General features: G+C 41.2%; 1 protein-coding gene across 2 annotated transcripts in view; it reads left to right on the forward strand.

Moving 5' to 3' along the window:
* The window catches only part of caln1 (calneuron 1), a 48,112-nt gene that overhangs the window by 19,407 nt on the left and 16,141 nt on the right, over positions 1-12,564 (forward strand). For both annotated transcript variants that reach the window (XM_019271387.2, XM_019271386.2), the window contains exon 4: positions 1,476-1,588. In XM_019271387.2, coding sequence (XP_019126932.2) covers positions 1,476-1,588 — 113 coding nt within the window. The remainder of the gene's footprint in view (positions 1-1,475; positions 1,589-12,564) is intronic.

Here is a 12,564-nt window from a genome sequence, read left to right on the forward strand (position 1 = left end):
CGTCTCTAACTTTCTCTGCCGCTCGGCAGCTTATATAGTCGTTTTGTCAGGAGTTGTTTGCTGGTTCAGCAGAAATATAAAAAAAAATGTCTCGGTGGAGCTCTAAACAACTCACTTGTGTTTATAGACTGGCTGTAGTGCACACACACACACACACACACACACACACACACACACACAGCTACTGCTTCATCCTGTCTTACCGTTCACCTTCAGCTCCACTGTCAGCCATCCATCCCTCCATCTGACATCGCATCTCGACATCCCTGCGTCTGCCCTGCTGAATATGAGTGGATAGGAGTGCAGTCAATATAATTAAACATCACAGTCCGAGCAGCAGCAGAGGTACTGATGGTGGGAGCGGAGTGAGTCGTCCTGCATCGGTAACTTTCCATCGACGAGGTCTCAGGAAGAGCAGGTGGGAAGATAGAAGAAGATACGAGTTTACATCAAGGGCACAAAACCAAACTGTGTGTGTTTGCTCTGCGACTACTGATTAAAGCTTTGGTAAATAAAACATAAATCTGATTACATCAGAGTGTTTATTTTAAAACCTAAAAGATCTGAGTTCAGTTCTCAGCACATAATGTCGAGCAGCAGCTTGCAGTGTCGGGTTGATTCATTGAAACATACAGATAATAAAAGCAGACAAACTCTGCAGGAGAGAGAGAGACAGAAACCTCGCCGGGCTTCTGAAAACTTTCCACTCAAAGAAAAACAGAAACAGATTCATACATATGAATCCATGATCTGTTCGTATGAATTTGTTGCCGCCTGCAGTTTTGATGATTCCTTTTGGTCGTAGCTTCGAGGATTATCAGCAGGCTCTCGGATCAGTGATTAAACGTGCACGGCAGGAACTCCTTGTTGCGAGTGATGGAGCAGCTGTGAACTTTGATCTGCTCCGTATGCAGTATTATAAAGCCAGTCATAGTTTCGAACTGTCTCGTGTGATTTGAAGCACGCAGATCTCGGATTATAACCACACAAACACAAACAGGCGCTCTTCTCTTCAGGCCCAAAGGTGTAATAACTCGCACAAACGCGTTTGTCTGCAGAAACCGTTTGCAGCCCTGAAGGCTTCACTTATGTCTGTGCTATATTTAATCCTGGAAAGCTTCATTGATACGTCCTCCTCTCCCCGTTCAGCACCCGGCTTCACTTTCATGCAGTCACACACATTAAGCCTCCGGGCTGTTAGCGACTGAGTGCTCTGCTCAGGGGCACATCAGCCTTAGTCGTTCAGGACAGGAACATCATTTGTCATTCAGTGTGCTTCGCCTCTGTGAGTGACACCGTTGAGATTGTGTTCACGCTGTCTGAAACATTTCCTGCTGTGTTGGATTGTTAAACTCAGTCTGAGAGAGCTGATCTGACACTCACCTCAAAAAAAGTTTATCAGAGGTAGAAGCACGGAGTGAGGGTGAGGTTTATTTGGCTTGATATCAAACATCTTTCTTTCTTGTCGGTGTCAGGTGATGGACAGGTCGATTTCAACGAGTTCATGACGATCCTCGGACCCAAACTGCTGTCGTCTGAGACGAGAGAAGGTTTCCTGGGCAACACAATAGACACCATCTTCTGGCAGGTAAAGCCGTATTCACTTAAACACATCTGTCCACTTTGCTGAGTCATGAAAGTTTGTCTAATGAAATGTTTTCATATCCAGGAGTGCTTCAAAGAAGCATTTCTTGGCCCGGCTGTTTCACTTTGTGTAATCACACACACCTGAAGTATACGTGGTTAAATGTCATGTACAAAACGTGCTGCTACGATGTCACGATGGTTTAGTTATGTGACATTTTTAGTATTTAGAAATAATGTGACTTGTTGTTAACCAGTAAAATGCCTCTTTAGGTTAAATCTCATCCTTACATTTCACAAAACTTAGATTTTATTCACCAGATGCCACTTTCTGATCGGTGTAATGATCGTTCCTGTAGTAGGAGCATCAAAGAAGAGAGACGTCGAAGATCTCAGATTCATCCTTCCATGTGATAGGAATGGACAGATAACTCTCTCTTACTGCCTATACAGAGTTTTTGCTTCTTCTCTCATGCAGAAATGTTGAGGTGCCTCCTTCCCTGTAACCTCAGACCGTTCCTCATCAGGTTTGCTTGTCCAGACAGAGGACCTCCTACAGGTCACAGGTCGCATTTATATTGGATGAAAACACAGATGACACAGTATAATAAATAAGTTTAATAAAGTTGCACGTGTTGTTGATGAGTTACGGTTCTGCAGGATGATTTTCCGTTGCTAAAAAAAGAATATTTGTGCTCAGAATTTATCAGTCGAAAACAGACTCAAGTGCTCGATGAAGAGCCCAGAGAGTCTTCTGTATCTCTCTGTAGGCCGCTAATATAATCCATAAATCACACTGAAGGAAGAACTGCTTTATTCAACTCAGTTTCCGTTGCTCTCATTCTGTGCTCGCTTTGAAGGGCAGGGCAGAACCAGTGCTTAACAGCAGCCGATGTCCTCCGAGTGATATTGTGACTGATGGCGGTAATATGTGACCCTGACAGATGTGCTGTGTTGGACAGCCAAAAAAAATGAATCTGAAGAGACTCGCAGTGACAAAAGGAAACAAACACGACTCTGAGCGAGCGTGACAGAGAGCGATGGATGTGCAGACAATAGACAGAGTGAGAGAGCATCGATGGGAATGGTGACAAACTGAGCAGGTGTGAGGGGAAGAACGGGACATTTGGCACTGATAGTAACACTTGGCAAGCCCTGTCCTCTTGATGTAATCATTGGCGTGACCCGGGCTCTTTCTCGGGGGCAGGAGCGTGTGGTTTTACACCACGAGGACACGAGTCTTTGGAGGTCTGAGCGCAGGCTGGGCGAGTGTTCTGCCAGCCCCGTTTGGCTGCTGCAATAACCTTGGCTTGTGCAGGAGAGCGATTGGCCTGAAAATGTTTTTTTTTTTTCTTTCACACCTCAGCGTCAGGCTGGTTTTTGTGGGTCGGGGGTTTCTACACCTACAAACCCACATTTCTCCTCTGATGAGTTGATGCCTGGAGGCAGCGAGAAACACCTCTGATGTGCAGAGTAAAAGAAAATTAAACCAAACCTTGATTTATCATGATTGTTTCTCCACATGCTGCACAGATGATTCATTGTGTTACAGTTGTGTGCTTAGTTTATCTGGTTAATGTGTGACTCAGCCTCTTGAAGTAAATATATCTTACAGCTTTTTGGCTTCACATCCTGGTGGGAGGACACCAAACAATTGTCCTGTCCCCTTTTTTTTCTATGGATATATTTATAAAACTATATTTCAGAGACAGACAGAATATTCAGTGTAACGTTTACGTGACAACAGAAGAATGAAAATGATCTTAATGTGACTCCATACATGAAGAAATGTAACAGCTGAGCCCAACAGTTCAGCAAACACTGAATAAACCATCGAGGACAACTCGTGTTGCTCGCTCATTGTGTTCCACTAATCAACATTCAGAAACTACACCGGACACACAACCAAGAAATTATTCATGCTTTCTTTTGGGATGTAAGAGAATGTGAATGTAATTAACATCTAACAGAGTATACAGTGTACAGTCTCTAAACTTTGATATCAAATTAGTCCAATTAAACCTGCAAAATTCTGTTATTACCATGAAATATAGTGACAATGCGTTTTTCTTTTAGCCTCTTTAACTCATTGTTTCAGTTTTCTGGCACTATATGCTCCAGAAGAAACTAAAACATGCAGTAATCAGTTGTTAGGTGGTTAGTTATTCTGTTCCCTAGTGGCCAAAAACTGATTAATGCAGCTACAAGTTGTGATAACAGTGAGGACACATCAGCACACGATGCATGAATATGGTAATTTTGACACAAAAACACATAACTGAAGTAAATATTGAAATATTTCTCAATGAATAAATGAATGAACTGAATATTTACATTGATTTACTTCATGTCCTTGTCAACAAGTAAAAGATTTTTTAATTTAATGAACTTTTCTTAAATAATTTGCACGATTGCCACAAAGTTCAGTGAATCATTATATTTCTGTTACCTTAGCACGAGCCGTTCATATCTACAGACACAGTACGGACATGTTTGTGTTTGTAGAGCAGCAGAATGGACAAACTAAACATTCACTAACTTTAACTTGTTATGGCGTTCCAGTTTGTTGCAATCTCACCACTATAAGTCCTACAGACTGGTGCTTTAAGTGCAGAGTTGTATATTTTTCACCTGATAGGTAAATAAATCATTGTTTAGGATGTGTGTTACTATCATATATGTAAAGGTAAAACCTTCAGCACTGCAGAAAAAGGAAAAGGTCACTGGAAGTAAAGATTTAATTTTGTATTTTTAGCTGAACTCTGCAATTACCATGAAATGCTTTTTCATAAATGTTTATAAAGGAAGAGTCAATATCAGTTTAACATCCTCTTTAAATCTTTCTCCGGCTTTACTACAGCACACTCATTGAGCACATCTAATTTTAATGATCTGCCTTTGAAAGAATAAGAAGCCCATAAAGTCAGCCTGAAGAATGACCGTGCCCCTTTTATTAGTAGTTAGAAGATTCAGAGCAAGTCATCGATGTTGTGTCTTTAGGTTTTCAGAGCTGCAGTGGCCTTTACATGAGTCAGTCCCAGTACCCGGCCTTCTCCATAAAACATGAATCATGACGAGCACACGGCGACGACGCAACGCTGAAAGCATTTAGCTGGAGGGGTTTGATGCGAGCCTTATTAAAAACCCGCAGTTATCAGAGCGTTTGACAATGTTTCACAGATTACATTTCCCTCCATCTGCCGTTCTGCAGGATTTTTACCATTAAGTATTTATTTTCCCCAGACGGGGCTGTCAGAGTTTGTCTCACAAGCGAAATCCGGACCTGGACCGACTCTGTACGACTTTATGTTCTGTGGTTCTGGTCGCCTTGAACCGCGACAGCACTCCGGTTCCCGTCTGCTGAGAGATTTTCTCATTCCACTAATGTCAGGCAAAGTGTCACATCCTCACCAGCTGGAGTGACGGGATAATGATTCACACTGTCACACACTCACCTTCCTACTCACTCGTATCTGCTCTTGAACAGTTTGTTAATGTATCTCATTATCCTGTCTGGGTAATTATGAGCTTGTAATTGAACAGCTGCAAACATTTTGTTTTCCTCTGTTGTGTTTATCAGCAGCTTGGCAAAAGAAGACTCTTTCTATTATATATATAATCTCTAGATTAAGCCTCTGTTACATCAGTATATCTCTCATTAATACATGAGGTGACATCTTTTTGTTTCTTCTTTGCATGCATCGACATAAGTCCGACGACTTTAATCCTGTGTGTGATAAATAATGAAGCTGCGTGTGAACCCGCAGTCCGTTTGAGAAGATCAAGGCTCCTCTGTGCCTTTAATTACAGGTCAGCGCCACTTATGATGTACTAATTAATCCCCGAGCAGGATCGTGACTCATCACTGAGATGGTGATTTATGCCGAGTACAGTACAGTGAATGAGACCGGAGGAAATGCAGATCGTACTGTATGAAACACAGTGTGTGTGAGATCTGTCACATGATTTCACTTGTGTTATAAAGATGCTCTGTCCTTCATATTCTCTCCTGATATCGTCGTTTCTTTCCTAGTTTTCCTCTTACTGTAAAAGTTGAACATGACTTGGCAGAGAGGGACACATTGTTCCCAAATCAATACTGTGCAACACAAAGCTCTGCAGCGTGGCTGCTTCTTTCTTTCTTTTCTCTCCTACTAATGAACCCAGAGAAGCTTCAGCGTCCCGGTTCGTTATAAGCCATGCGAGCAGTTTCTGGTGTAAGGAATATCCTCATGAAATATTTGTAACATTTTACGATACCGAACGACCGTGATTAACGACTTCCTGAATAACTCCGGCCCGAGGAATGTCAGGACGATAACGACGAGACAGCAGAGAGAGCAGAACCCATTCTGCCACGTTAATGAACCAATTATGTGAAAGATTAGTTCATGAATATCTGTTGATTCTTTCTTCATGAGCCGTTCCTGATTAACTCCAGCAGCACCGACTAGAGATGACTCATTAATTACGCAATTATTAGTTATAATTTTTGTGCACCTTCGAGCGGATACATCACACTGATAGTTACTAAACAGTCATGCAAGAAATAAAGAAGAAGTATGAAGGTGACGTTCAGGTGTTTTCATGTCATGTGACCATCAAATCTACATTATAACACATGAATACTGATACTCTGCTTGAATCCTGTGACAGAAATGAGGTTATATAATCGTAATAAATTACCTCCTTATATTTCCTATTAACCTTCAGTTACGTCACCTCAACCTATTCAGCTGTTAACATTTTAAAGACTAATATCTTAGGTTCATGCATGCAAATTTAAGCTCATAACTTAAATATGAAGTTTTAAGTTTATCAAACGTTGACATACGCTGAAATATTAAACACAGCTGATGATGTTTACTCTTAAAATCACGTAGATATAGATGCACACACTTCTTTTGTTCGAGCACTGCAGGTCTGCTATAACGGTTTGAAAAATGAGCTTTCAGCCGTGTGTCTGTCTCACTCGAGTAGATGAGACTCTCTCTCAGCAGCATCTTGTTTATTATCGACTGGTGGTTCGAAAACTTTACGTCCGCACACGAGAAAGACAAAGCACTCAAGGGAGGAGTGTTGAAAAGGGTTGTCATCACCTCAGGGGGACCGTGCTCTGCTTGTAGTAATTAAAAATGTTCCAGGACGTCTTTTTCTGCATCATTTTTAAAAGAGCGGATGATGAAGTGCAGCGTGCCGGGCTCGTGGTTGTTTTCCAAAACTCTAACATGGCATGTCAAGAGATTTCATCCACAGGGACACTTGTTGGAAGAGAGAAAACTCTACGGGGGGGTCACAAAACTTCACCAAACCAGTTTTTGTTAGTCAGTAATCTCCCACTTACACACATTGGGGTAAATGCTGTGTATTTATTTGCAGATAAAAAGACTTTTTAATTTCTTTACTCACTTCTACACGGCTGCTGCAAAAAGCTGAATCTCGTTTGCTTCACTCAAATTTTAAGGGTATAAATTCACATTAATAAAACCCACAGATGAGCAGCCAACATGCTCGTACTACAGCTATCAAACACAATGCCCTTAACTGTCTCCATACATGTGAATTATATCTCATTTTATTGAATAAATATACATAAATCAATCAACTCATGCCCTCCGCCCGGGGACTACAGATGAAAATGACCTTTTAGCTGACACATTACATGCATTGCTTATTGTTCCTGCTAAATAAATAATAATAATCATAATAATTCTTATTTTCCAAAGCAATCCGAGCAGACTAATGTGCTTGTTGTTGAGTTTGACTCCCAATCATGTTTCCCACAGGTAATCTGACAGCCGGGAGAAGTGACTGATTAGGGGTCGTATGGCTTTTTGACAGAACAGCGTGAGTGAGATTATTTTCGAGCTGTTTGCACTATAATCATTCTGCGTGCTTTCTTACCCAACGCCCACTTTGAATAAGACGTGTTACTGCGGCCCTCAGGAGGAATATTTATGGAAAATGAATTTCCTCACACAACAACAACAACAACAAAGTCGTCTGACTTTCAATCAGTCTTTCTTCTTCAGGCTTTTGATTCACCTCATAAAACTTAAAAGAAAATATCTATATATACATAAAGTATAGTTCAAATCATAGAACAAAATCTGAAGTTTCACTCTCGAAACTTCACTGGATAACCAAGATCCATATGAAAACATTCTGAGACATAACATCTCATTACTTTCAAACAAACCTGAGGCCATTTCTCTGTTTTTAATTTCTGTGTTTGTTCCCCCGTTCATTAAATATACAGTAGACCAATGAGTCAGGTCAGTGGTTTCCAGGGTACAACAACAAATCTGTCAAATAGAAATCGATGAAATATGTAATATTGTTCAAATTTAAAAGAAAATACATAACACACACCGATATCAGGAAAACTATTTGGATTTGTGTTTGTATTACACATTAAATATTCAATGAAACGTCCATAAAATATTCCAGTTTACTCAATGACGCCCCCTCAGGACAGAGTTTATGTATCATGTAGTCCAGTTTTCTAAAGTAATAATGTTATCTTCAGTGCTAAAGATATCGGAGCCCGGCTCGGCAGTTTTTAGCCGAGATGTGTCACGAGAGTTTCTGGCTGTGTTTCTACAAGTGTAATTAAAATAATGCCTCCAGCAAAAATGTCAGAGAATCTTCCTCCAATACTTTTTTTTTTTTTTTTGTAAGCTAATGAGGAAAAAGCAGGCAGAGAGTTTGGAGTGTGTTTCTCTGAGGTGGAGTGTGTTTGGGAGAGCAGATGTCTGGAGGAAGACCGAGCACTGCGAGGAACTCCGAGTCTAATGAGGAGATATTCATCACTCACAGTGACTCCTTTTTAAATAAACAAAACAAGTGTTTGTCTGGATTTTGTCGCTGCCAGCTCAAACTTTAGTGATTATGAATACGTTTGAATGAGGTGAACACTGACCGGCTCCTTCATGAGTCGAGGCAATTTTTCAAAAGGAAAAATTCAAAAGAAAAAAACGTCAGTGCTTCTCAGAGCTGTTCTTTTTTTTATTGCTTTTATTGAAACACTGCAGGTTTTCGTTCTTTTCATCTACTCGGGGCTGAAGTTCTGACTCTTATGTGAACAAACTGAATCATTATTCATAACCTTTCACTGATCCCACCTCTTGACATTAAGACACATGTACGTTTGCCTCCTCCACTGTTCTTGAATGACTTTCATCAGATCCATTAATCTTCCTCTTTTCTTTCTTTCTGTCCTTTGTGCCAGTGCACACACAGCTTTGGATGAAACACCTCATCTATGATGAATAATACATGAGCCACAATGATTTTCTAGAAAGAGGTGAGACTGGGCTAATATTTGTGTTGGCCCCTCCAGAGTTCGCAGGATACTCTGTGGAAAATGTGCTATAGCTTTCTTTAGGGCACACCGATCAAACACATGGAGTGTGTGTGTGTGTGTGTGTGTGTAAGTCATTTATAACAGCTCTTTGCATTAACTTTTCATATGCTGAGTCTATGATGGTTTCAATGATTCAACTTTATTTATCTATATAGCACCTTTCATACTGAATTGTAGCCCAGTGCTTCACAGAACAGAGAAACATAAAACTACAACACTAAAACAAATAAGAAAAGAACCTATAGGATAAAAAGCATAATTTAAGAACAGTTGCTGTAAAAGTAGATACGACCTGTACAGTGAATAAGATCAGGACATAAAAATTCGGTAGTGAATGGCACCTTAGGTAAAAGCCAGGCTAAAGAGGTATGTCTTAAGTTGTTTTTTAAAAATATCTACAGAGGTGCAGTCCCTCAGTCCCTCAATGATGAATTATTGTAACATATTACCAGTATTATGGTGGAAAATGACAAACTCACTGCACTGAACTAAATTAAACTCAGTTCAGGGCTCCACGTATACAAGAAATAACTAATCTAATCTAAGGTGTGTGTCAGAAACAATGTCACACTTACAGGTTTGGATTTAGTATCATTCAGTGGTGAAATTCACCCTGAACTTCCACAGGTGAAAAATAAATTATGGTGGCTATGAAATTTGAGTAGAAACACAGTGATTCAACACGGTGGAGACATAAAATACTCTTACTGTATTTCTTATTTCACATAGTTATGAATATTATATAAAATGTGACACACTGGACCTTTAAGATCTTCTCCTGTTTTTTTATTTATTCTCTGCACAGGAAATAATTTAGTAGACTTTATGTTTGATTATCGACGATTAAGGTGCAATGTCTTTAAAATAATAATATGAATATTGGAGTTCATCGAGGTTACACTGAGCATCTTCGGCCTGGTAAAAGATGTGATGCCTAATGATACGTTTGATTGAACAGTTATCATCGTCGGACATGCCGGTGTAGACGTTATTCAAATTTAAACTGAAAAACGGAAATGAAAATGAAGAAGTGCTGACTGGTGGTCGTCCTGCTGCAGGCAGGTAATATGAGGGGAGCCAGCACTTCTCTGACAAGCGGCTGCTGGGTGTCGGCATGCAGGATGTAAACACACTGTAAGGAGCGCTCGCATGCCTGCTGGGAAGGCAGAGAAGGGAGAAAAATCATATTCTTTCCTTTGCCAGGCATGCATGGCCTTGAATAGCAACGAAGGTGGCGAAGACGTGACGTTACAGACACCCACACACACACACACACATGTACCTTTGCTTCATAGACCTAATCACCCTCCTTCAAACAGGCAGAACTAGTTTGAGTATCGTCCCTTTTTAATGTGCTCTTCCTCAGATTCCAGCTCTGAGGTTCGGAGGTCAATTATCAAAGTGAAAATGACTCAGTGTCTCCATCGTGCCAAGTGTTACAGCGTTACCATGCCAGGAAGGAGCATCATCGTTCTGATGCCTGGCCAGAGTCGCTCCGCTGAGGTCTTCAGTCTCGGAGCGGTGTTTTCAAGATGACCTCCAGATGATTTACAGTGTAACTTTAGTCTCGACCTGTGTGTGTGTGTGTGTGTGGTGGTTTTAAACGTCTTCAGTGATATAATATTTAAAATTCACTTTGTTTTTTAGCATTTGGCAGCTCCTTTTTGTTTTATTCTTTTGTGCTGCTGAGGCAGCTTTCTTTATTCTTGGCATCATTCATCATTGGAATGAATTTCCCACAGAGCAAACTGACTCATTTCCACTCAACTTTCAACCACACACACTGCTTCAGTGCTTGGTCACAATCAAATCATATACAAACCTGCGATGGTTGTGTAGTGGCTGTGAAGAGAAGCCAGCCAGTTCCTCAAACGGACGCTCGAGGCCGGCTACGGGACGAGTCGTTCAGTCAATAAGCCTCCATGAAGTTATGCGTGATGAAGAGTGTGGCCGCCTTGATTGACAGCCAGTCACAGGTGGCTTGTTTGAGCAGCCAGGCTTCAGCAGCTCTGCCCTCGCTTTGCCCATTTTTAGATTAACCGGAGGCGTCAGAGGCAGGACTGCCAGGATGGTGCAGCCGCAGTGTGAGCTACACCGAGACTCCGTCCATGTTTTACACAGTCTATGGTCAGGACTGGACATATAGATATATATGCATAGGACATATAGTTTTACACATCTTGTAAACCACTGCAGTGGGATGTATTAATATGTAATATTACAAGCCTCTGGACACACTGATATGATTCCCAGGAGCCATCATGTTGGTGCAGATTGGAAAGAATGGACAGTAGACAGATTAGTGCAGGAGGAGCGTCACCTTTAGACACAAACAAAGCAGAATATACACAGTGTATGTTAAGAGGCTTACACAGATTAAAACCTGAATAAAAATAAATGCAGTCGGTCTGCGGTGGGAGTGCTGAGCGGTGCAGACTTGAGTCAGGCTGATGGCTGTCCTCTTCCCAGTGGGACAACCTGATCCGCCGTCTCATGGTGGAGCAGCTGCAGCTGCTGCACCTCAGACCTCCTGAGAAGTCGACCTGACTTAGTTTCTTCCTCTTGCCTGCTGTCTGTCTCATGTGAAGCCTCCCTGCGTGATTCAGAGAAGCCCTCTCCTGCCTTCAGGGTATGGCTTCTTTGTGCCGACCCCTCCTCTTTTTGTTCCGTGCAGCTTTAATTACATGTGAGTCAGCTCGGCTACCTCCGTGATTCACTTCATTACAGCTCTTTCTCATGCAGACCGCAGCTCTGAGAAGTGTCGGCAACACATTACCGCGTTTCCTGCACAGTCGTTTAACTTAAAACTCACACACACACACACACACACACACACTGGAGGATCATTTATGCTCCTGAGTGCCCAGAATTTTAATGAGGTATCTGTCAGTCAAAATAAATGCAGACTAGATTATACTGACGTGCTGGTTTTCTTAGAGGGGAGCTTCTTCATTTTTATCCACTGAGTAATCACAGTGTAGAATCTTATTTCGATGAAATGAGAGAATCGTTTGTCAGCTAAATGCGATTCAGAAGACGGGCTCGTTCCTTATTGTTCGCTTCACGGTGTAGGTTGGCGTGCTAACATCGCCTGGGATGTGTTTTAACCTTCGTTTTTTAAAGTCTGCAGACAGCAGAGATGAATGCTGAATATGGATGTATGACTTCAAAAGATTTTGGCATTTTTCTCGTCATTCATCTTTTTTTTTTTTTTTAGTTTGTTAGCATTTCCTCAGATGGTGGGAACACAGAATGCTGCATGAATTAACATCCCTCCCCCCCTCCCGGCTTTTTAAGTACGAGCTTTGAGTTGTCAGTGATGCAGTCCTCGACATACTGAAACAGATCAGTGTGACATTTCTGTGAAAATGATTTTAACTTCTCTGCATCTCATGCTGGATTTTGTTTCTGAGACCGGGAAGATAATCAGGATACAGCAGAAATAAGAATATAATATCTATATGATGTTTTCACGTGTACGTAATTAATTAATTAATAATTAAGTACCTTATAATGACAAACTCTGCACACTGAATGTGGATAAACTGACTTTAAAGTCCATGTTTGATGCTGGATTGCAGCCAGCTCGATCTGGTGCTGTTGGGTTTTTAATT

Source organism: Larimichthys crocea, chromosome VII (genome assembly GCF_000972845.2).
Source record: "Larimichthys crocea isolate SSNF chromosome VII, L_crocea_2.0, whole genome shotgun sequence".
Classification (NCBI taxonomy): domain Eukaryota; kingdom Metazoa; phylum Chordata; class Actinopteri; family Sciaenidae; genus Larimichthys; species Larimichthys crocea.